The 26,170-nt window shown below is 41.3% G+C and overlaps 1 protein-coding gene across 22 annotated transcripts in view; it reads right to left on the reverse strand.

Moving 5' to 3' along the window:
- Positions 1 to 26,170, reverse strand: part of dmd (dystrophin) — a 272,939-nt gene that overhangs the window by 72,550 nt on the left and 174,219 nt on the right. For 17 of the 22 annotated variants that reach the window (XM_051428356.1, XM_051428350.1, XM_051428354.1 and 14 more), the window contains 17 exons: positions 25,679 to 25,813; positions 23,720 to 23,869; positions 17,248 to 17,409; positions 14,079 to 14,189; positions 13,293 to 13,466; positions 13,048 to 13,203; positions 12,779 to 12,949; positions 12,502 to 12,681; positions 12,168 to 12,290; positions 11,212 to 11,382; positions 10,563 to 10,685; positions 10,336 to 10,470; positions 9,672 to 9,824; positions 7,760 to 7,930; positions 2,159 to 2,281; positions 1,708 to 1,880; positions 1,439 to 1,574 (listed from right to left, as the gene is read on the reverse strand). In XM_051428356.1, coding sequence (XP_051284316.1) covers positions 1,439 to 1,574; positions 1,708 to 1,880; positions 2,159 to 2,281; positions 7,760 to 7,930; positions 9,672 to 9,824; positions 10,336 to 10,470; positions 10,563 to 10,685; positions 11,212 to 11,382; positions 12,168 to 12,290; positions 12,502 to 12,681; positions 12,779 to 12,949; positions 13,048 to 13,203; positions 13,293 to 13,466; positions 14,079 to 14,189; positions 17,248 to 17,409; positions 23,720 to 23,869; positions 25,679 to 25,813 — 2,547 coding nt within the window. Of the gene's footprint in view, positions 1 to 1,438; positions 1,575 to 1,707; positions 1,881 to 2,158; positions 2,282 to 7,759; positions 7,931 to 9,671; positions 9,825 to 10,335; positions 10,471 to 10,562; positions 10,686 to 11,211; positions 11,383 to 12,167; positions 12,291 to 12,501; positions 12,682 to 12,778; positions 12,950 to 13,047; positions 13,204 to 13,292; positions 13,467 to 14,078; positions 14,190 to 17,247; positions 17,410 to 18,520; positions 18,742 to 20,270; positions 20,495 to 23,719; positions 23,870 to 25,678; positions 25,814 to 26,170 lie in introns of those variants that run through there. The other 5 variants (XM_051428368.1, XM_051428365.1, XM_051428362.1 and 2 more) reach the window with 4 other exon arrangements.

Raw genomic sequence — 26,170 nt, forward strand, 5'->3', positions numbered from 1 at the left:
TTGCTTTTCATAATCCTTCAATTTCAGTTTTTGGGGTTGATGTAACATTGAAATGTCAAAATTGATGACATAATATTGTTACATAAGGCCTAAAAAAGGAAAGTGTTCTGTTTGTATGGAGGCTGACTGCACTGTCAGACACTCACTGCCTTTTCCTCTTGACAACTGCCATCTGTGTGCCAGCGTGTGTGCGACTGCGTGTGTGTTATTGACTTCAGATGGACACAGGAAACTCACAATAACACACACAGAAATGTAATGTCATGTTGGATATTACATTGTGGTTATTTCATGTTGTGTGTTTTTTGGGCATTATTAATATTTTATGTATTATTACGTCATGACATTTTTCATTATGTGTCATTATTAGGGCAACATTTAAAGATCCCCTCCTGACATATATTAGGACATACAAAAATAGTCTGTTTGGAACTATAATATGATGTTTTAGTCTGCAAAAAAGTACAAATTCCACATTAAAACCCAAAAAAGGCATCTACTCCTGGACATAAGATGCTTCCTTCTTCACCATAAAGCCAATTCTCAGTGTACATGCACTGGTGGCTTCAAGTTTCTAAATCTTTGACAAAATTGACAAGTAATCCATTACATGTGGATACACTCAATGCACTACTTTCATTTATCTGTAAAGAGACCGTTGGTCTGCTGTGGCTATGACAGAATTCTTTTATTTTGACATGATTGACGTTCCAACCATGGTTTTCCTCAGGTAAAAGTGTAGAAGAATTAGCCTGCATTGATAATAATGATGATAATTATCATTATTTTTATAACTTAAGATCTCATATACTTATCTGCATAAGAAGTGTGTTAACATTTAACGTTTCTAAAATATATACAGTGTATGCATGTGCTATAAATGTGTACTCTTTACACATCGTCGATGTTCGATGGTATGTGACACTGATTTATTAAACAGGAGATGATAATGTGATGTTTCACAACAAACAGACCATAAATTAATTGTGAGGACACGTGTTGATGTCACGGTTGCCAGATAATGTCTCGATATGACATCTTAGGCCGTTACATGTCACATCTTTTTAGGTCATGTCATGTGCTCCGTCATCATTCTGTGACAGCGGATTTGTCTTTTCCTGTAAAATGTAGCATCCGTTCGGGCAGCAAACTACGAAAAAGAAAGATGAAAGTGCCGATGAAAGCAGTTTGGACTCATGTGCCTTGCTCAAGGGCACTTCAGCAGCGATAGTGGACACTGGAGATGAAGGATGACTCATCCACAACTGAAATACACTCAGCAGCTTTCTGGGTACAATCAGCCATGTGTGTGCAAATCTGTCTCTATATTTGCACAGAAATGCTTGTGTCTGTCTGTGTGTGTGTGTGTGTGTGTGTGTGTGTGTGTGTGTGTGTGTGTGTGTGTGTGTGTGTGTGTGTGTGTGTGTGTGTTTTTTACCCTGAGGTGCTGTTTGTGTGCTGCTGGCTCACTCTCGGCCAGTTTCAAAGTGCTCTCAGTGTCACCCAGCCACTCCTCCATCGCCTTCTGATCTGAAACAAGCTTCTGCCACTTGGAGTTGCAATCCTGCCAACGCCTTGATGTGCACACAAACACACGCAGATTGTGTTTCAAATGTGCACACAGTCAATATTCATGCAATCATGTACATATATGCAGTTTATAAATCTGGAAGCTCCTCTTTGCCTATCCCTGCACCCACTCCTTACTTCAGTCTGTCCTGGTAGAGCTTGTTCAGTTTGTCCCAGTTGGTACTGAGGAGGGTGGCGGTCTCCTGGATCCTCTGGCCCTCCAGAGGCCGAGCCGAAGACACCATCTCCTCTCTGCGGGCCAACGCTCCCTCCACTGGGCCTCGCAGCTTGTCGATGCTCGCCTTCACCTCCTATGTTTTACGGTGGGGTGGAGAACACATATTTTTCACATCCTAACTCATGGATTTGGAACACCAATTTTAAGGCATGAAAAGCTGCAAATGGCTTTTTTGCTCATTTTTGTACAGCAGCATGTTGCCGTCATCAATACATCATCAATTTCTCCTTGCAACAGGTGAATTTCTGCATAAAGATTTAAGTTTTACTTAAAAAGTAAAGGATAAGCGAGTATAGATACAGTACTGGATGGAAGCTAGATCCTAGACAGAAACACTAAAGCAGTGCTGACCTTCAGGCAGTGCTCTTGCTGCGGCAGGTTATAATACGCTGCAGGCCAGTATTCAGGAGAGTTCAGCTTGAAGTCCGTCTCTGACACTGAACGCAGCAACGCCTGCAGCTCTGTTTGATACTCCTGGACACCCACACACATACACACACACACACACGCATATATACACAGGAAGGCGTAAGCACCAACACATACATGTTCACAAACACACAAAGTAGAGAGGCACATCAGAAAAAGACCGAAAAATATTATGACTTCATACAAAAGAATACATGTTTTATATCATGCTTGTTAATTTATCTAAGCGGGGATATCTAGGGTTGCTTTAAGGGAAAGAAAATCTGGTTTTCAACTTATTAAGGAACTGATCTGGCACTTCAGTTATTAAAGAAATTCACTGTGTGTCAAGTCATTTTAAAAAAATATATGAGAAAATGTAAATCAGATCCACAAGACACAATATTTCTATGAACAAAAGTATACATTTTTGGCAGTGAATAATATAAAATAATCATATAAAACCCTGTATAAATTACTTATTATAGTTGACTAATTCTAAACTTTGATAAATGAAGCCCCAGATTCATTTCAAGGCCATGTGATCTCTCACTGTGTCAAGAAAACTCCTCTTCAAACACATTATTAATCCCCATTGTATATCATGATCATACTCTTGTCTCAACTCCCTTCTAATTTATTTGAGCCTTCGATTTTGAGTCAGCTTTTGAAATTGAAATGAATTTTACATTTCCCCTGACCATGACACACAATACTCTAACATGAAGCTGCCTCTGTACCACTGAAGCTCGTCTCCACAGTGCAGAGATAGTGGGATATTAACACTCGGCTCTGTTCATTTCACCTCATTGTTATGCTCCTGTCACCTGGCCAATCGCTTCTCCCGTTAAATGGCACTTTTTAATTAACCCCAAATATAAAACACACACATTAGCATTATTAGCAGCCTTACAGAAAGTTAATGATTGCTGCTGGCCTTAAGTTAACAAGTCAGCTCTGGGTTTGCCTGGTGTGACAGTAATAATGTCTGTAACAGGAGTGCACAAGCTGATTCACTCACTTGCTAATGAACTGAATATCCTTTTCAGGGATTAAACTGTTCAATCTGGCGGCTCTCTACTTCCTTTGGCAGGAAGGAAACATATATTTGCTACGTCTGAATTATTAAAAGTGTTGTGATTTAGTATTGCACTCCCATAAAGTTTGGAGACTCACAAGAGACAGAATGGTCAGAATCAAAGCAGCAGAGGTCGAGATATCCTGACGTTTGGTTCCTAGTATGTGTCATTAAACCCTCCCTGCCTGGTGAATGCCCACGTCTTTCAAACGCCATACCCCAGTTCGTAACGCATGCTTTTTGTTAAATATGTCTCCTCCAGAGCCACAGAGGACATTTTCTGACTGTTTTCAGACGCATTAGTCATCATGGTGAGTAAACTGATGTGTAAAATTTGGTGCAATGCCCCTTCAACTGCATTTTACAATGGAGTGTTGTCATTAAAGAAAGTTTCCTCCAACATCTGACACATGTAGGTGTGTTATGAAGTGAAATGGAAGGCCAGAGTGTCCCAGTTTCTCTGCCCACTATTTGCATTGTGCCTGCTGCAGACAGAGAGCTCTGTCATACTGGGTTTCAATGGGGTAAAATAATGAGAATTTTAAAGATATGTAGACACTCTCCCAAGGCAACCGTGTCTCTGACTAATTCTCTTCACTTGTACTTGCACTCAACATTAACCTGAGAGCTAGAGGAGAAGATACCACTAGCATGTCTGTGCTAAATGTGTGGTAAAATAATAAAACATTTCATTTTTAAGAGAGAAGGCTGCACAAGGAGGAATAATTTAGGACTTAATTCACTCATATAACCCAGTGTGACAGACTCACACATTATCTCTCATTTGGTAAATCACAATCATTTAAATGATATCTGCTCTTAGTGTACAAACACACCTGCTCACACACTGAATTTTTCATTTGGAGCCTTTTTGACATTGTGTGCATGTGTTTGTGATTTTAATGTGTGCTACTGAGAGCAGAGTAGATGATGAGAGGGGAACAGCCTCAAATTGTGAAAAAAAACAAAGTCGGTATTGAAACAATAACACAGCCTGTTACTGTGTGGATATTTGATTAACACCCAGGTTAGAGTCTCATTTTCAGCAGGAAGTTTGGCCCAAGCAGTTATTCTAGTCTTGTTTAGACGTCTTTGTCTAGACTGATAGATCTTAAGCTCCTGCCAGTAAACACAGATTCCTTTCCAGCATCTGAAAACTGACACAGTGTAGGCGTGCAGTTTTTGGAGTTGCCTGATGTCATTACTCTTCCAGATCCAAAGATTGTTTTTATTTTGTTTTGTTTTATAGATTCAAGGCTTGAATTTGGAACTGCAGACCAATAAAAGTCTTAGCTTGAGTCTCCCACACTCATGATCTGGTCCACTGTTCTCTTACTTCTAGACGACTTGGACTGAATACACATCTGCACTGTATTTGTCTTTATCAAAACCCATTGTAAGAGGATCGGCAGCAGCATCCTAATATGCATTCAGAGCCATTGCAGTGTCTGATTTTACAGTATGCTGCATGTGTAGCATGCCGCAATGATTCATTGCTGCCCAGGCACTGAGAGGAGATGAAAATGAGTAAGGGCTCTATTTTGGTGCTGGCGTGTAACTAGGTGTGGTGAGGTGGCATTTTGCTGGGGTGCGTTCGGGCTATTCGAGTCGCTTTGGTGTTCTTGTGACGGTTGCCTGTGTCCCGTGACAATGTCCTCACTTATTTGGAATTAAAGTGTATTATTTTTTAAATAAATACAATATGCAAACCCCATCACGATCCCACCCCGTATCCAAGTGCACCAGATGAGCTTGGCCACCAAATTATCACACCTGTCATGCCATGCCATCAAGTTTACGAAAATAGAGCCCTTAATGTTCAAATTACAGTACACATCTTTCATCTTGTCAGCTTCTCTTTCTTCCTTTGAGATCTATTCTAATCTCTAAAGGATAACTTGCATTCTCCTCATCTATATTAATAATTTGTCCATTCAGTATATTACAGCAGATGTAGCATCATCAAAAGCACATTATACAGAGGTCACTGGAATCAATTCAAGTATATCTCATTATCATATTTTGTTGGGACATTTTCTCTCTGCTACACAGGTCTGAGGTCAGCTTCAACAGCCCCCCCTGGACCTGGTTGGGATTGAGTGATTTGCTCAAGGACACTTTGGCTTGGGAAGATGCTTTGTGTACTCGTAATGCATTCTTCCATAATATAAAGGACAGCAAGTGTATGTTATGTAACTTTCGGTGCTGTCGTATAAAGTTGAACCAGGCCTGTGATTGCCCACACCAGCTAGGAGAGAGTGGGAAATGAAGAGCACCAATTACTGCTTAAGAGTCCTTGAACAATGCACTGAAGTGCCTAACCATCTTGAGTGGAGCAGCTCGGAGGCCTTGGCAGCTCCCAGGTTTACTGTACCACACTGAAGCAAAGCGTTGCTGAGAAAGAGGAGCGGGCTTCAGTCAAAATGAAAATGCCACTGAATATGTGCTTCTGAGTGTGCCAGAAGAAATGCATTACTGACAGTTCAGATGTGTATTTGTCCAACAGTTGATACCATGTGGTGTTATTTGCATGTGGTTGATTCATGTGATTGATTGACAGGAATACATACATCTTCACTGATTGGCAGATCAGGGAACTGCGAGGGTGTAATGTGATTGGTTGGCCGAGGGGTGGGGGCATGCAGTGACACAGAGCCAGACAGAGCAACCGATGAGATTCAGACATGTGAGCGAGCTTCACATGTACACATAAGACATGTAAATGAGAATGCAGCAAAGAAAAACAAAAAAAGCAACTCAGATTTTATTTTCGAGGGAAGAAACTAATTCTGATTTACACTTAAAGTAACTTTTTAAAGGTAATTCACAGCTAACATTACTGAAAATTGTTAAAAACATTAGACTTTGTGAGATAAAGAGTATGAAATCAATGAAATCAGGCATTTAAATTTAAACAAAGTTGTATTCTTTTGAGGTTATGTTTAGAGCTTCATGTTATCTGAAAGGATAATTCTGGTCATATTCTATATTTTTCTCATTGTGAACAAATCCCATGTGCAGAGCCAAATCAATAATATATTTTTCCTACTAACAGTATTGTGTGTGTGTGTATCCCACACCGGATATATCTTATTCCTCTGTGTCACAGAGCTCCATTGTTGTCCAAAAACTATTAAAAAACAGCCACATTGTTGCACTGGGTGACATGTTCCTTCATTATCATGAACACACACTGTAGTTTTTTTTTTAACTCAATCCCACATACACCGTCCTGCTGCCACAAATAGTCTAAATGTGGATTTATCTGAGGGAATTTTTTTTTTTACTCACAAGAGCACCAACTTTTTCCTTCTGTTTAACGTTTGTGAAAAACCATAGTGGGTAGCTGTTTTATAAAATGATTATAGCTATAGCTATATATTTGTGAGCTGTCTTCAGGAGGAACCAGTGGGCTTGGAGCTGAGAGGTATAGAGTAGGGAAGGCAGAAAGTATTGAGAGTATACATCGTTGGTTTGGATCTTTTCATGGGATTTGGTGACAATACGACACCAGACTTTAACCTATATGTAACACATTTATTGTTACACATAAATATAGAGAAATGTCTTCTTGAACTCACTTGAATCCAGTGTATCTCCCCACATTTTGTGAAATAGTTAGATGAGAAGATTGATACCACTATTAAATCTGAGTGCAAACTAACACCATCCAAAGTTTAACAAAATGATGATCTGAGCCTCATGCAAGCACCATAGTTAAGTAACGATGTTACTCAAAAGCAACATAGTTAGCAAACTAGGATCATTGTTAGCACTTCTATCTTGCATCATAAAGCTATGTTGCTCTGTTGCTACATTTAGAAGCCTGTTTGGCAGAGTTTTTAAACTTTGGACAGAGCCAGATGAGCTGGTTCCCCCTTGCTGCCAGTCTTTATGCTAAGCTAAGCTAAGCTGACCTCTCCTGGCTTTAGTTTCATATTTAACGCACAAACTTCTCATCAAAGTCTCAGCAAGAAAGCAAATAAGTGTTTTTCCCAAAATGTGTTGAGAGTCTGTGTCTTGGTATCGTCATTAGCCTGTACTCAGGTCAGAAATGCAATTGTACAGTGAGCTAGAATACACCTTGTTGGCTGATGGTAAATATATTAGTTTCTTTGTTTAATTATGAGGCATAAAATGTATTCCAAGTTAAAACCTGACCTAATTACAACCCATCACTGTTTGTGTTGATTTAGGATTGTTTGAGTAATAGTAAACAGGAATGCCTTCCTACTGCAGCTTGAATACCACATTTTGAAGGGGATTCATTTTGGATAGTAATTAGATGCTTTTCAAGTTAATTTCATGCTAATAGTTAGTGAAAACAATTGTTATACTTTCTTAGAAAGACTCACACACTGTGTTTTAAATGAACTTAGATTGTAGTACTATGTAGAAGTATTAGTATTAGTAGAGTATTCTCTGTTAGTACTGTAGATAAAGAAGTCGTGCCTACTGAAACTCACACTTTGTCTTTTGAAGGGTATGAACTTGCCCTCCACCTCAACCCAGCGCTTGTTGAGATGGAGTTGGCGGGGCTCCACTAGATTGGCGGCTCCAGCTTCTGAGAGCTGATTGGCTAAGCCCTGCACCTCCTTAAGCTCCTCCTTCTTCTTGTCGAACTCTGAGCCAATTTCCTATTGGACGAAATCAACCAGGACGTCACTTGCTATTGAGCCCGGGAGGAGGGGGGTAAGCACAGAGAGGCATGTGGATGTACTTGAATAATACACACTCACACACTCACACACACAGCAACAATTAATACATAATTAAAATAATAAAACACATTCATTTGCTCACTAGCACACACTCCAACAAAGACACAACACATTAATAAAAGGGATAAAATATCATGTTTGTCAGTGTCAAACATACACAAGGAATTCATTGTATATTGATATTATATGTGTCTCAATTTAAATAATCCATATAAAATAAGAAGGTGGTCCTATAATTAGGAGGCACACACTGCCTTGAGACTTTATTTGCATTGAGAAGGAGTACAATCACTGGCCTTTTAAATAAGTACAGAGGAGTAAGTGCAGTGTGTGAACTGAGGAGTGTGGGGGTGAAAAGAAGCAGAGACAGAAAGACAGATAGATGAGCAGACAGGCAGACAGACAGGCAGTGAGGAATCTCAGTTGCGGCAATGACAGGTGAGTCTGAGTCGAGCGAGTCAGACGTCCGCTTAGCGAAATGTCATAGTGATCATCTGAAAGTGAAAGACACACACACAGAGTCAGGGTGGGGACAGAAAAACAGGTGGAGTCCAGGGTTTCTCCGTCAAACCTTTTCCAAACCAGCACGTTCAAAACGGACTGGATGTAGCTTTAACATCAATATATCATTGTCAAACAAATGTGAATAACCAAATGTCATGAATATAATGAAAAAGTAAAGTATAATGCATAAATACTTTATCACTTATATTCATTTTACTATAATATATGAAACATATTTGTTTATATGTTATCACAACTGTGTTTTTATTGTATATTGTCAATTATTATCTATTACAGATGCTTCACACTTGACAAATACATTAATAAACACTTAAAAAATGTCCCTACATTTGCTCACAACTACATCAGTCTGTTGTATTGTGTTATAAACCATTTATTAATTTGATAATATACTGATTATAAATGCTAAATAAATGGGTTCAAATTGTTGTTTTGCACTGTGAAGTCATGAAACTCAGTGGTACAAACTTTAAAATACGGTGTGCAGCTCAGTGGGCATTAGTTGTTTTAAGCTATAACAAATAATAATGAAACTACTGTCTCAGGGGTAATTTGGTAATGATTTATTGATGTTAAAATGCTACACACAACAGTGTTTAATTAGCCTCTTTCCAACTGTGGGTCCACTACAGAACCAGATAAAAACTGCAGCCTTCTACTGGAGAATTGATCTGCAGTTATTTCTTAAAATAGATATGAGGACGATTTCCTGGAACAATTATTCAGAAAGTTCCCTTCCCAAGTGAATACAATCGTAAAAGCCTTGACACCAACCCTTTGTCCAAAAGCAGGAGAAGAAGAGAGGTCAGAAATAAAGGGAAGAAAAAGTTTTTGACATGAACCAGGAAAATGTAGAATGAGAGAAGATTAAAGACACAGACAGTGTGAGACAGAGAGGGAGATGAAGAACTGGATGATGAGGAAGACAGAGATAAACAGATTGGATATCAAGCTTCATGGTCATTTCTTAACATGGGAGGAAAAGAAAAACAAGGCAAAGATATCATTGTTCATATGAATATCTGTCTGTATGTGTGTGTGTGTGTGTGTGTGTGTGTGTGTGTGTGTGTGTGTGTGTGTGTGCGTGTGTGTGTGCGCGTATGTGTGCATGTGTCTGAGTGTGTGTGGTCACCTTGACCCTCTCTCCTTCAGGGGGGTCAGGCAGTTGGTCCACGCTGCGTTGGATGTCGTCCAGCCAGGCCAGCAGGTCATGTGACTTCCTCCTGTACTGGTACCACTGGGGGGCGATGGCCAATGCCTTCCTGTTCCTCAACACACGCAGGTCCTACACACACACACAAATACAGACACAGGAACATCTTCGGCATCACAGTGACATGTCATGATGAGATGTGTCTGCTTTGACTTTGAGACACACTACAGAAGTCTAAAAAGCATTGTTGTGATGCCTTTAAGATCTGGACTAAATGGAAGAAAATAGTGACGTTGAATTGTGTTGATTAGGTCTAACAGCGATGTTTTACTGGGACTTTGGAGCTGAGCCTAATTCCTCTTCTGGCTGCAGCTGTTCAGGAACCTGATATTGTCGAGTTGTAAATAGCAGACATGTTTGATATGATCACAGCGGCTCCAGCCACTGAATGCATCGATCTGGACAACAGGACTGAACCTCCTGTTATTACTGGATAAACTGTGCCGACTCTCAGTTCTGACCAGCTCTCAGGCCACGCTTTCCTCTCTGATTGCAAGATCCTGTAAACATTTACTGTTTTTTTTCCAGTTTTAAGTATGAAATCAGTTATTTTCTCTTTCTCTTTCACTCGTTTCTGTGTTACCTTGACGGTGTTGTACTTGCTGTTGAGCTGGTTGTGCTTCAGTCTGATCTGCTCTCTCTTGTCCTGATCGGGGGCTCTCTTCTGTAGATTCTCTCCTTTCAACAGTAACTCCTTCACTGCACCTTCTTCACAGTCCTACACAACACACACATTGTTTAGGAGTGCACATGTAATATGAAAGGCTGTCAGAACAGCTGTATTTATCCTTGTCTGCGTGTATGAGAGACCTTGTCCTCCTGGAAGTCCTCCTCCTTGAGGTTTTCCCCCTGTTTGACTTCCTCCTCCAGGAGCTCCAGCCAGACCTGTGCTTCACTGTGGTACTGCTCCAGCTCCTTGGGTGATGCTGCCGTCTGCCACACACACACACACACACACACACACACACACACACACACACACACACACACACACACACACACACACACACACACACACACACACACACACGGCAAAGATGCACAGGCACACAAAGAAGTAAAGATCATTAGTGGTCAAGAGAAAGTCAATTTGAAGAAGTTGGAGCAGATTTAGTGAGAGCTTGAAGTAAATTTAGTGTGAGAGTTTGAAGTGTGTTAAGAAAGGATTTAAAGTACATTTAGCGAGAGAGTTTGAAGTCTATTTAGTGAGACTTTGAAGTAAATTTAGGGAAAGTTTGGAGTAAATTTAGTAAGTTCGGAGAGAGCTTGAAGTAAATTCATGGGGATAGTTGGATTATAGTATTTAGCAAGAAAGATGAAAAAGAGAGAGAGTCCATTTCAAGCTGCAGAAAGTCCAAATAACATTAAAAAAACAGACATATTAATTCAATTTGATCTATAACTTATTGCTGTTTAAAAATAATAGTATTCAGAGGGTATAACTGTGCTTCTTCCCTACCAGTCCAGAGGTGATGCGTTGTGCGATGGTGTCAAATCTCTGGTTGAGCTGCTCCACTTTGGGTCCCACCTGGGCCTGGCAGTTCTCCCCCCTGGTGGACATGAGGTCCTGGGCCAGAGCCCTCACCTCCTCCATCTTACCCCGCGTCAGCTCCAGCTCCGCACGCAACACCTGCAGGCACACACACACACACACACACACACACACACACACACACACACACACACACACATACTCAGTCAGTCAGTCAGAGAAGCTGTGTTTCCTCGGGTGCATGTGATTTAAAACGATTGAGGCGTGGTTTAAAGTGCAATGGATGTCTTATTTCACCCCTTTTTGGGGGTAACAGGAATTTAATCCTTGGTAATGCTGCTATTTATTTCTGAGCAGACCAAGACTTGAGAAAAATCATAAATATGTTTTGTGAAAATGCAGAGAATTACACATTTAAATATTTACTCTATAATATTCCATTTAGGCTTCACAAACTCACATAGAAATGTAATCATCATGTATTAAAGAAGCTACATTCACTTTCTCATTTTTTACTTATTATTTTCAAAAGTAAAATTTTCAATACTATAAATTCACTGCTGTTTATATAAAAAAAAATACTTTGTCACGGTATTATTCAGATTCTTAGGAATTTCTAATTATGATGGCCTCTCTTGGTTTCCATTTAAATGGTATCAACCCAGTGTTTAATAATAGTGTAGAGTGAACGCTCACTGCCTCTCATAGGGCACTAACAGAAGATAAGTGTGTGTTAATGACCTATCACTCTGTCTCGCAGCTAATCACAACAGAACAATTATCTGTATTTTCAAGTAATACTGTATTTCTTTTCAAAATTGACCTGCCTCACATCCAATCTACAAACAAACTCAGAGAACTAGAACACCTGGAAACATAGAAGACAGATTAAACACAACATATATAAAGACGAACATTCACACCTTAAGCACAGAGTCGTTGGGTCCCTGGCTGTCCATCTCGTTCATCTTTTTCTCTGCTCCGTCGATCCATCCGTTCACTTCCTCTATCTGTCCATCCAACTTCTGCATCTGCCGCTGGTAGTCCTGAGAGAGAGAGAGGGGAGACAGAGCGAGAGCGAGAGAGAGAGAGAGAGAGAGAGAGGGAGAGAGACGTCGAAGGTATTAATTTCTCAAGGCTGCAAACAGTGACACTTCTGATGAGCTATATTTAGAGAGTTTAGAGTTTGGTGTATTTGTTGCTGTTATTTTTAGCACTGATAAGACAGGTGTTTTAAATTCTATTTCTTTCTCTGACCAGCAGTAGGTTGAGCCACTCTTCTGCTCTAGATGTAACTGCAATCCAGTTGCAGCGCAGCAGGCTGACTTTGTCGTCCACCAGGCCCCCGTGGCCCCGCAACACGGCCTTGAGGGCCTCTGCCAGCTCCACCACTGTCTGCAGCTGTGGCTGACGTCTCTCCGTTTCCCCATGGATGGACTGACAGGGACAAGAGGGTAACAGTCAATTATGTCCATTTTTACAATAGACTATGTTTCTATATGTGTGAGTTCTTGTGTGCTTTCTCGTGTCATACCTGTGCCCATGCCACCTCCGCCTCCAGGTCACTGGGCATACCGTCCACAGCAGAACGCCTGGTCAGCTCAGCGTCAGTGGCAGCAAGCCACTCGGTCAGCCCGTTCAGCTCCTTACGCAGCTTCCTGGACAACTTCAGACTTTTCTCCAGCTCAAGTTTACTCTCAGTTACCTACAGACACATAAAAAAATGACAAATCTAAATCTGACTCACATGATCATGTGTGTCTCACAGTATAAGTGTGTGTGTGTGTGTTTGTGTGCGCTAACCTGCGATCCCAGCTGGTTGTAGAGCAGTTTGAGGGCGGTCACCCTGTCGTCCAGCTCTTTGGGCTGCTCAGTCTGCTGCTTCTGGACGATCTGTCTGCCTGTTTTTATCACCGTCTCCACCTCCCCTTTCACTTCACTCAGCACCTTGTACAACTTCTGTTAGACACAAACAGACAGCAGGGGCTTAACATAGAATAAATACATCCGGTTATCCATCTATCTGCCAGCGTGGTGCCATTACCCACCATGCACTGCTCCAGCTGTGACTGCACCACGTCCTGCTCCACACTGCCGATGTCCAGCAACCCCACCTGGTTCTTTACGCCAGCCAGCGCGCGCTCACACTCGGCCAGTCGAGCGTCGAAGTTGGCCGGCTTCTGGAAGAGCCGGAACTTCGTCCACACGTCTGTCAGCATTTTCTGTAAAATGTTGTAATGTTTTAAAACAAATTTTAACAGGATGGGGTTTTTTCTATTTCAGTTTGAAAAACCACAATGCTCAACATGAAGTGAGCATACTCAATCGACTGTGACCTGCAATTATCTCTAAATAAGCTACAACAAACACCGGCTGGAAAAATAAGTAAATTATATAAATAAATGAGAAAAAAACAGCAACACAGTGTGTGAGTGCAGATTGCAGAAGCATCCACCATGTTTTCACCCGTTCAGATCAACTCAGAATCACACCTCTCCTGAGTACATTACACACAGCTGGCACAATGTGGATATCTTCATTAATTATTGAAATCTTCTGACAAGACCAGGATTTAATGGTGGTGGTTTAACTGACCTTGGGTGCTTTTCTAAACTAAAACTTCAAATCTCTAAACTCCATTGTTGTATTTGTTTGTTTAATGATATGACTGGTTAGAGACTTTTTTCTGTTGGATAAATAGGGACATATATTTTGCATTTGGTATACTGGTTTTTAAAAATATAAGGAAGAAGAGGAGCAGAATTGCTGAGACACTGGCTACATTTATACAATATGTGTGTCCATCTTTCTGCGTATTTGTACATTTTGTGTACCTGGGTTAGGTCTATCTGTCCCACGATCCTCTGAGATGGATCTTTGTCCTGGTTCTTCTTCCTCATGTCCTCCAGTGTTGCATCGTGGCCGCTTAGCTCAGTCTGGATTTTCTGTTGAACACACATACATAACAAAAAATATCTTTACATACATGCCAAACAAAAAGGAAGAGAAATAACACAAATATATCATTTGAAGACAAATGATAATTTAGAAATCATCTTTTTTTAAACTAAAATGAATGAAAATGTAAATTTAATAGCAATAAAATACAGATATTTTGTGAAATGAATAAGGCCTGTTTGGAAAGTCAAACTAAACCCAATAAAGTTTAAATTGTGTACCACCTCCTGTTGAACACAAGGGGGCAGGAGGCCTCAAGGAAAGAGGAGAGGGTGCCCAAAGGCTTTCATAACTTGCCCCCCCTCTCTCTCTCTCTCTCTCTCTCTCTCTCTCTCTCTCTCTCTCACACACACACACACACACACACACACACACACACACACACACACACACACACTTGGTCTCTGTCACCCCTCTCTCTTTTTAAATACCAAGTGCCCTGTAATCACATATGCTCATCCACACCACTCTAATCCAATCATCTCTCATCCCCCTATGTGTGTGTGTGTGTGTGTGTGTGTGTGTGTGTGTGTGTGTGTGTGTGTGTGAGAGAGAGAGAGAGAGAGAGAGAGAGAGAGAGAGAGAGAGAGAGAGAGAGAGAGAAATGTCATCCTTTGCACTGGTGGTCTACAGCGCTCATGGAGGTAATCTCTTCATCCTCTCCCTCCACACACACACACACACACACACACACACACACACACACACTCTGCCACGTTACCATTACTCATTCTATCACTGCTGGTTGTTATTTCATGATCTATCGTGTGATTCGTCTGGTAGGTGTGTCGGAGCGAAAAAGAAAGAGGGACAAGGAGATATGCAGAGGAAGTAGACAAAAAGACAGAGGCAGTCTGTCAGTGTGTGTGTGTGTGTGTGTGTGTGTGTGTGTGTGTGTGTTTGCTGTCCGTGTCCAAAGCAGCTCCAGGCTTAATTAGGACCACAGAGAGAAAAAGAGCATTTGCCATTTTCTCTTGGGTTCCTTTTGCACACATACAAACACACACACACACACACACACACACACACACACACACACACCCACACACACACACACACACACATTAGAAAATGTGTATCTTAAGTGTATTTCCACTCTCCTGTCCTTCTCTCCACCTGTCGGCACAGCTGTTTCTGTTAATGATGGACTCTGACAAGGCCAAAGGCTTGACTGTATTTCATGAGTCAACTGAAACCTGCAATTACTGATGGCAAACTGGCAACTTTATTTTCAAATACCGGTACTAGACCTTGAGCCAAGCAATTACATTTGAATAGAGCCTGGTCCAGTCTAATTACTGCAGGTCTAGGTGGGTCTTTTTGGGTTTGGTTGCATCTCGAATCAATTCTGCTTTCACAGTCAGGATTAGTCAGGCGAAGTTTGCTTTGGTTTCATCCAGTCAGGTCTGGTTAGTTGGTCCCACTGATTGGGTCACTCTGGTCCATTCAGAACCAACTGGATCCAGTGAGCAAATGGGGAGTGCAGTCGCGTATAGATCTAATCATATCAGGTCCTTATCAGCTGTTCCCAGTTCCACAGGTCAGAGTGAACCGATTACAGAACTCTTTTGTTCCTCTGTCAAACTGTTGAATCAAAGTTTGGGTCTGGCCTGGAGTCATGTTATACTGGGTTAAGGCGCCAGAATACTCCGTCAGAACTGCTTGTCGGATGATCAGATAAACCCCCTCCTCCCCACACCTTTTTTTAACGTCTGATCAGGGCTGGCTGTGTTGGACCATTTGTGTAACTTTATGGAACCGACGGTCCGACATTCACACCCACTTCACACAGTGATTGATCAGCTCTGTGAAGGTGAGAAAGGAGCCAGGGTTTGAAGTATGTCTCGAGCTCCTTTTTTCATTCTTTTCACAACTATTTCTGTCAGCTTTAATGTGAACAACCCGAGTGCAACCCTATGAATGGCTTCTAGGAGACACTGTCTGAAAATGTGTGCAATTATCCCCATATTTAAAAGATTATCACGTCTCCCTCTCTCTGTGGCTGCTCTCTCTTTCACCCTGCCTGCCAGTGAGGTCGTTCAGAACAGCTATAAACACTTTTGATTTCCGACATGGTGGGACAACACGTAGTATGAAACATTTCTTTTCTCATATAACCGAGCCCTTATGGGGCATTACATTTAGCTGTTGTGCTTTTTTTCTTTTAAGACGCACTGAAGGCAAGTAATAAAACTGACAGCACTGTACCTGCTTATTCGTACCATGTGACGCAAGACGAATTTAGAGTAATCTGACTAATCAAAAGCAGTCAAATTGGGTCTAACGGAATCTTGCTGAATTGTGCAAGGCCCAAGCCACACATTTTACAGTCCTACATACAAGTGTGTCCCATAAATGGACTGTTTCTCAGCCATCCAGTGAACACAATATGAGTGGTGATATCTTGTATAAAGTTTCTCTTAACGCTGATGAATCATCTCTATGACAGAAACGTTTGCCCTGTAGACAGCGAGCGTTTTCAAGGGAAATTATATTTTTTTTATGTAGTTTAGTTTCATTTTTTTTTTACTAAACACAATTATGTAAATAAACACTCCCAAAAGTCTGACTGGAAATGACTTTCCATCCTCAACCAAATGGTTGAAAAGCAGATTGACGGTAAACGTTTGGCATCGTTCACCCTGATCACAGGTGTGTCCAGATTGGAGTGTAAAAGGGAAACAATGGTTTGAATACCAAAAGAGTAACCATCACCCAAAAAACACAGATGAACAAGTTTGACCTTGATCTACAAAGACTAAACTGAATATATTATGACTGTTTGTTATTTTCATATGACCTTCATTCATTAACTTTAATGGACGCTCCAGGACTGTTGAAGGTGCTGTGTGCTTAGTTAATGTAACATAACTGTTTTTGTTGTTGGTGCCTGAAGAAGCCAAGAAATCCATTAAAAAATCACTTGCTTTTCCTGGATGTCATCATTAAAGTATTATAAATGTGTCATCTGCTAAAACAAGGTAGTAAACGAGTGGAAAGACTTGTAATTCCCAAACTCACACACAGACACACAGTGATAGCTACCTGAGCCTCCTGTGGTATCTGCTGGGCGTCGATGTGGTCAGCCAGGTAAGCTGTGAGATGGCGGTCAGTGTTAGCCAGCGAGTCCTGGATGTGCCTCAGCGTCTTGTCATTCTCCTGGGCCCACTGGATGCTCTTCTGCAGCTCCTTCTGCCTGAGCCCCGCCTGAAGAAACAGGAAACACATCACGTCGTCAAAAAACACATAAAAGTAGACTATAAATACAGGGAACAGCTTACTGATGCTGACATGCATTCCCACATTCAATTTTACAACTCATGTATATAAAAGCAATTTCCCATAAACAATAGCTTGAATAATCTCTTAGAAAATCTGGATAAGGAACCCATGAGATTCAGATAAGAGGCATCTTTAAAGAATCCTCATGGGGAGCTTGGGGTATTTCATTCACATATTTAAACCTTTTATCTTGTTTACTGTTAGTTTTTTGCAGTGAGTGTATAAAAAGCTTATGCTGAATAACATCACAGCCTCTACAACTGTGCACACATACACAGCGTACTGCATTTCTGAAGCTGAAATTAGGCCAATAAATAGTTAAAAACCAAATTAAATCCAAATCAGGTGTTTCTGGTGGCAAGGTGTGAATTTTAAATCAAGAATGCAGCAAAACTTTACTTCCTATAAGTCTGGTGATATTCTATATTTTTTAGTGAATACTCGCAGGGCTAGTTGGTGAACTACTGTAACTGGTGAGTTAACCACTAACACACTAGCCAGCTGGAACATGCTTGGGTAGGTCAGTGACAATAGGTCTATTTTACATTTTGTCTGGGCTGTGTTGTTTACTCCTTCCTGGCATTTTGTTTAATCATTATCATTATTCATACATATTTTATGACCAATTTAAAGACTAATTAAAGAGGGAGATTCAAGAAGCCCAATTTAAAGGCTAAAGAGGCAAAAGGCTCAATGAGTTAAATAAAAGTAAATCGTGCAACACAGACAATAAGCTACGATCACTTCCTCCATTTTGGACTCTCCGGTGCTCCGCTCCCTCATAGGTCAGCCACTAAACAGGTCACCAAAATTGAACTTAACATGGAACATTTGCACGGATTTCCTTTGAACCTGCAAGTGAATCCACTAATCACAGTGACTCCATTAAAACGAACTGATTCAGCAGCAAAATTTCATCCTTTTAACCTTTAAACACAAAGAACTGTCCATTTTCTAACCCGTAGAGCACACACACAAGCCCATCACATATACCTACAAACAAGCACATACACAAATCAGAACTACATATACACACCCCCACACACACTCCCCCAGCGTGTACCCTCTTGAAGGACGGACTCCGGGGTTTCTCTCTCATGTTGTCTCTGTGTGACCGACCACATCAAGGCTGCACTAACAAAACCAGTGACCAGTGATCCTCTGACGCCTGGCAACAACTGAACCGTTTCCTTTCTTTCCCCCGATGACTGCCTACAAGATTAACCAGTAAACGGACCCATTACATCATAAACCTGTGCAAGCTAATGTGTGTTAGAGGGAGACAGAGAGTGAGAGTGTAGGTGTGGTTACAGGTGAGCATGTTAATCCCATATGGAAGGATAATGACTCTAAGTATAGCCCTGAGCCTGCCTTAACTCTGGTGTCTTACACAAACACACAGTACTCCTAATGTTACCAGTGGACGTATACGTACTCACTCCCATGTCTTCATTGATAATGTATGAAATGAGAACTTGAGTCGGATTAAATATTTAGACAAACATTGATAACAACCTTCCCTGTGGCAATGTACTCCATTTCCCTGGCAATTGTCGGCTCATGAATACATATTCTCATTAAACACTCAGTTTTTGCCTTATTACTTATTTCTCTCACACACGCAGACACGCGGGTTTCCAAATGGCGTGATTGTGAACAAGAGAGATAGACCATCGCTGTTTGCTTAACAGCCTTGTGTTGGAAATGCCGTCGGCAAAGCGCAAGCGGCGTTCTGCGCACTTCCTCTTATTGGTTTTCAGCTGCTACAAGAAGCTGAAATTAAAATGGCAAACATGCCTCTTTGATCTGAAGAAGAAGTGCAGACGGAGATGTAAAACAATTTTTTTTTTCTCTTTTGCATGCACTGGATTTATCTTCACATGAGTTTTAAAGTGGGACATTGACAAAATGAGATTATAGACTTATTCTACCGTCTCGGCATTTACTTGGACCCCTGCACTCCTTAGAACTCGGCTCCATCTGATGCTGCAGAAGTGTTGACATTCAGCTGTTTGACTCTTGCGCTCATAATAATACTTTTCCTTGGATAAGAAGAAGGAAATAGATAAAAAGGAGTTTTTTTATGTCTAACTTGTAGAATGAAATCTACAATTTTATTAGTCATGTTGTAAAGGCAATAAAAAATAGTGAATGAATCATAAATCTGTGCTTTCTCTTAGCTGAAACAAAGTGCTCAGTATCAGTCGATATTATATATTTAGAAACCATTTAGTATGCCTGATTTAAAGGACCAGTGTGTCAAATTTAGTGGTTGGTTTGTCTATTCTGGGCTACTGTAGAAACATGGTGGTTTAACGTGGCTGTCTCCACGATGTCTGTAGATAAAAATGGCTCATTCTAAGGTAACAAAAACACCCTGATTCCTATACTCAGGTGATTATACACAAATGAAAACATAACTTTGAAATTTAAGTAATAAAAGAGAACTTCACTTTTTGTCCATTTTTCTGTCTAGGATATAAAAAACCCTGAACCCTCAGTATCTCAAATCCACTCAGACCGGGCCCTTACAATTCCTAGATCATGAAATGTGCAGTCTTTATCGGAAGTCTCTGCAAGGCGTAAAAATGTCCGTCTCTAAAAACGGGCCACAAAAGGATCTTAGAGATTTGACAGTGTGTTCTTCAAACAGCACTGATCAAGTTAGAAAAAAGGATTCCCTCGATGCACTCCCTTCAGGTCAAAAAAAAAGGGAAAACATTAAGGCAATATTTCGGTCTCTGTGTGCTTTTGCTCCTCCATCTGTCTTTCCAGAAGATACTCACAAACACCCGCGTCCTGCCTCTGAGCTCCTCGTCCCCTTTATGGATGACAAACAAACAGGGCTCAGAGCCGCCCGGCCTCACCTTGCATGCATACATGCTGACATACACACCGAAACAAAGGACACCCGCTTCTGTAATGCTTTCAAACACACACGCACAGACAATACACACAATGACACTTTCTCCCAAAAAACACAGAAAGTCTGAAGTAGAAGACACACACACACACACACACACACACACACACGCACTGTCTCTGATGGGTAGACAAACAAAGGGAGGCTTATCAGGCTGCAAGGAGAACATTAATCTGGTTCTATTGTGAGGGAGGATCAACCCAGCGGGCAATGAGTATGTGTCTGTGTGTGTGTGTGTGTGTGTGTGTGTGTGTGGGGGGGTGTGTGCAAGTGTGTCTACTGTAATCTATCACTGAGGATCACCACAAGAGGCTGAGGATATATTGCTGTCATTGATGACGGCTGATGATGGCCAGAAGGTAGGGAAGGAAGATATTGGAGAAGGAAGAGCAGGAGACGGGGGGAGGAGAATCAGGAAGATGAGAGGATACAGGGAGGACGAGAGAGTGAAGACGGAGGAAGGAATTGATGAAGAAAAGGCAGGAGAAGCGGGGGAGGAGGGGAAAAAAAAGGAAGAAGAAACGAGGAAGGGAAAATTAAAACCATATGGATGGGCATGGGGCTGCAACTAAAAATTAATTTCATTATCAATTAATTGAGCTATTTTCTTGATTAATCCATTAACTGTTTGGTCCGAAAAGGTCAAAATAATAGTTAAAGTGACCTTTTCTCAAAGCAAATGTCGACATTTAAATTGCTTTTGTCGGGTCAACAGCACTATTGATCTTGCCAAATCATTTTCTGTTTATTGATTCATTGATTAATCCACTAATCCTTTCAGATTCGTTTTATTCAGGACTTTTGTATAATTTCTTGTCTTGTTTATATCTCACCAGATACACTGTTTACACCCATGTTTGCTTGCTGGTATTCTTTGGTTGGTGCCTTGCTATGGTTGTTGGTGTTCTACCCCCACCAACAGTTGATGGGCGGACTAGCATGCTGCCAAAACTTGCCTGCTGGACCCTGGTGTACTTGTTTTCAGGGTTAGTTTGCCTTTATATCTTATGTCATGCTATGTTATTGATGTCTGTTGTCAGTTGTCTAACTTCTGCAAGTGGTGAAGCCAAAGCCAGATTCACACAGTAAAGTTTCTAACTACACAGCCGTAGCGGTGAAGGCATCATTTAGTTTGGCTCAGAAATGATCACACACCAACAGAATTAAACTAATGCAGCTATCACATTTTCATTTCACAGGTGAGACTGCAACAATAGCACAAATTCCTGAACTAGGTGGAATTTCTTCTTTAAAGTCTCTAAAAAGCATTTAATTGAAATATCCCCTTTTTAATATTTTACCTTACACGCTGCAGCTGCAGAGTTAGAATTATCACTCAGATTCACCATCACCTATTTACTTTTAGCACTAAGATGTATTCATATATGACATCTATTTTAAACCGGTAAGTGTATGCTTTGTCCTGTATTATATATTTTTTACAGACGTATTAACTAGTCCACACACGGACAAAGATGTAGAACTGTCTGAACTCACTTTTCCATCTCGTACAGGGGACACTGGTTGTGGAATACGTTTCATCACGTTGCAGCTCAATCTTCCTCGACACTAAAATTGTAATTCAGGCAAGCTAATCTAATTCAGAATATTGTGGCTTTCTCTCTCCTGTACAGAAAGCCTATTATGAGCAATCACATACACATGCAGCGGGTATATTTTATTGTCAGTGCACTGCAGCAGTTACATTTATTCCTTTTGTCCAGAGAAATGTACAAATGTGGTGCAATCTGAGCCCCAGTACATTAAGGTGAAGCCACAATGCTCAGTTTTGCTCAACTCCACCTGCCACCAGTACCTCGAGGCTACAGCTGCACGCACCAGTCATACATGGGAAGGAACCGTCATTGTAGTACTAGCCGTCGTTCACTGGCTGATTGTAGAGAGGCTCATTAACCAGAATGATTGTGCAATTGTGGACGGTCCCAAGCAAAAGGTGACATTTGTAGAAGGACAGAACATAGTGAAGTCAGAAAAAAAACCCAAGTAAAGGCCTTACTGATTCTGGTGATGTGTTTATCTTGCAGCCAGCATCTCCAGCCTGTAAGTACATCCTGTGCGCACAGCTTTATCTCTTCTACGGTGAAATCTCTGCTTGTCAATCAAAGTGGTGCTACATTGTACAGTAAAACGCATCCAAAAGCGTCTGATTTAGAGCTGTGGCAACCAAAGGCAGCCTGCTGCAAAATTCTGACAGTTTCAGATATTTAGGACCAAAATCCCACAGTGTGACTGCTACAACTCCTGTTTACACACCAAACAAATCAGCATACGACATGAAATGACATATATAGTGGCGAGCTGGCCAAATGCTAAAAATATCTACCTCTCTACCTGTCTCTGCTTACATAGGCTTTTTTTCCATTTCCATCCCGAAGCTACAGTTAACCAGAAATTCTGACATGCCTCAAAACTGATATTTTTATTTACTTTATTTGACTCTTGTCACACAGTCTGACAAGAACTGATTGTTGTTATTGTGTGTAGGTGACTTAATGTGAGCAGCAGCATGGAGCCAGTGGAGAGTAATGAAAAGTGGAGTGACATGAGCTGTCTGTGGCTGACTGAAGGCCGAACACATTGTGGACAATTTGCAAAGCTTTTACTCTGCATGCTGGCAGCCCCGCCATAGGGGCGTTACAGCAGTCAAGGCGAGAGATAACTAGTGCCTGCACAAGGAGTTGAGTGGCACACTCAGTCAGGTTAAGACCAGACAGCGTAGGCCACCCTTTATACTGCAAAGTAACAGGAGCGCAGCTGGTCATCAATCACAAGGCTGGTAAAAAAAAAAGCTTACTGTTAAATGGTGGAGTGGAGGGGGACGCAAACCCAAAAAGCCTCTACAGGTGCTGGATCAAAAGACGCAAGGTCGGCACGATGTACTGACAGCAATGCTAATTTAATTTAACAGAGCAATGTGTCTTCATCAGGCATCGTCAAATAACACAAACAGACTCATCACTCATGTGGGTGAGATCTGCTTGACTGAGAGTCAATCTGCTCTTAGCCTGGACCAATCAGAGCAGAGCTGGATGACGCTGTCTGATATTTTCCATATAAGGGACAAAACATGCCTCTATAGGAAGGACTTTTTCACTTTTACTTGAGTAAAGAAGTTGAGTACTCAGTACTTCTACTTTTACCAGAGTCCTGGAGTATGTGTACTTCTACTTGAGTAATAAAACCTTTCTAGAGTGGTATGGTTTGTTATTCAGCTCCGCATTAGTGTACACATTATCCTCAGTGTGCCCATGCTGTATATTTCTGTATGTATGAGTGTACTGTGTGTCTTACCCTCGCCATAAGTTCATCCCATCGTGTGTTGAAGGCATCCAGCTTTTGCTGTATCAGTTCATCCAGAACGCCTCCGTCCATCAGCGTCTGGGCCAGCTCCCGTATCTGGTTCCTGTTGTCCTCCGGGTGCCGCAAAAGAACCTCTATACTCTACACACACACACACACAATATACAGTACATATCAGCCACACATATCAGTTCATCTTTGAGCTGTGCTAAAGTTAAAACTTTAAAACAGCTTGATGGTGGCAGTGATACTGTGAATTGTGTCTTTCTGCACACAAACTGATATTGTTTAGTTTGAAGGTGACTCACAATGAGTTAGGGAGAAGCATATTGAAAATTATGCAGGATAAGAGTGTTAGGTGATGACATCCAGAGACTAAAAGAGGTCAATTAGCTCTTGTTCGTCTGACCTCGGTGCTTAACAGCTTTTCACATCTTCTCAAATCCCCAAAAAGGTCTGTTTGGCTCATGTCAGTGGAGCGTTAAGCATAGTAAAATACAGCTGAGTGGGCAGATATTTGCATTTCTGCTGTTCTGTACTACCTTAAATGGAAGAATGCGTCCTGGTCTAGAGGCTTTAAGCTTTTTGCATTGTTTAATCTCACCAAATACCTGCATGTAACATCTAAGGCAATCTGCAAAAGCACAGTTTAAGCACGTTAACGAGTTAAGGTGAACACATAAGCCTTTCACTTTATTTTCTCATGAAGGCTAGTCATTGCAAGATTCAGGGTAAATTCCACTGGATTAACTTCATTTTGCTCTGCGTGTGAGGCTTACAAACTAAATTTGTCTTTATTTCCTCCAAATGCCTGCCAACATAATCTTGTTCATATTGTCCTTCATCAGATAAAAACTTCCAGGTGCCTTACATCACGCATTTCCTCTAAATCATTCCTCTGATTCCTCTAATTAAAAAAGAAAAACAAAACCATCTCCATTTTTTGCAATTGGTTATAATTTTACTTTCTTTGCATTTCTCCCATACTTTTACATTTGGTGGCACTTTTTTTGTGAGCTTTTGACATTTTATTTTGATAATCTAGGTAGTTGGTCATGTTCACCAATTACCATCATTTTATAATCTCTCTGGTTAAAAGTGTAAATGTAAAAATGAGAATGTTTATTAGGCTTTCATTCTCTTGTTCTTAATAATTCTTTTTACAAATCCTGAAACAGACACATACGCATCCTCAGCTCAAACACATTACACAACAGCAGTCCCCCCCCTTTATTTTATTATAATTTTGGTCGCTTTCTCTCTTCTCTCTCTTCCTTTTTTTCCCAAGTTTTCTCAATTCAAGCCTACTGGAGTCTTGGGTGGGCTGGTGTGCGTGTGCCGGTGGAGGTAAGGGTTCTACCTGGCCGGGCTCGTAGGTGAGGGAGGCCCGAGTCCTCGCAGTAATTGGCCAAAAAAGAAAAAGAAATCCCTTTGAGGTGCACAAGGATCAAGCTCCCTCCTTTGTACAGATTGGTATACAGAGTGTTGCCGTGAACAGGTCAGCCTCCTCCTAATGTAGTTTTTCTATACGGCTGGGAATACCAAGTCGATCTGTGAACAACCACAACCGTTAAAGCTGTGCCGGCACCGTGCAAGTGTTTTTTCCACATCACGGCACAGTAAAAGTGCTGGAGGTGTGCTGGTCACCAACCACAGTAAGAGCTTCACCTCAAAGCTCATTGTGGCTGTTTCTGCTTACACTAAACCTCTCTGCACTACTTCAAACTGATCCAAACATGCCCTCATCTTATAGAATAAACGGATGGGATGCCTATGAAAAACATGAGGGTTTTTTTTTCTAAATAAATGTAATTAAAAGTATATTTAATAGAATAGAATTTTGAATGTTTGATATGCCCCCTATGCATCCTGCTCAGTGCTCTGAACCCTCTGAACTACTCAAAGTGTGCACCCTCTCCTCCTCCTCCTCCTCCTCCTCCTCATACTCACATCCAGCGCCTCCTGCAGCTCCTCCGCTCCTCCCTGGAGGTTGTCCGTCTCGTCCAGTTTCTGCTCCAGCTGGTCCAGGAAGGCGTTCTCCTGCTCGAGGTAGGAGAGCAGCTCACACCAACACGCCCACACCTCCTGCAAGAGGCACACAAAGGAAAGAAAGAGACAGGAAATTGAAAAGGATGAGTAATTGGACTGATAAAACTGAGAGAAGAAGAAGAAGAAGAAGAAGAAGAAGAAGAAGAAGAAGAAGAAGAAGAAAAAGAAGAAGAAGGGGAAAAGAAAAGGGGTGAGGTGAGAAAGATGAGGACAGGTGGCAGCAGACGACTATCCGTTCCATCTCAACCGTCTCGCGGTGTTGTCTGAGTATTCAGCATTGGCGCAGGCAGTCATATCAACATCTGTTCAACATCAACATGTTTGATGAGTTTGTTTCCATCTGCAAATGAGCAACAGTTGCCTCTGTCTGGCTGAAGTGATTGAACTGGCTTC

This window comes from Dicentrarchus labrax, unplaced genomic scaffold (genome assembly GCF_905237075.1).
Source record: "Dicentrarchus labrax unplaced genomic scaffold, dlabrax2021, whole genome shotgun sequence".
NCBI classification, from domain to species: domain Eukaryota; kingdom Metazoa; phylum Chordata; class Actinopteri; family Moronidae; genus Dicentrarchus; species Dicentrarchus labrax.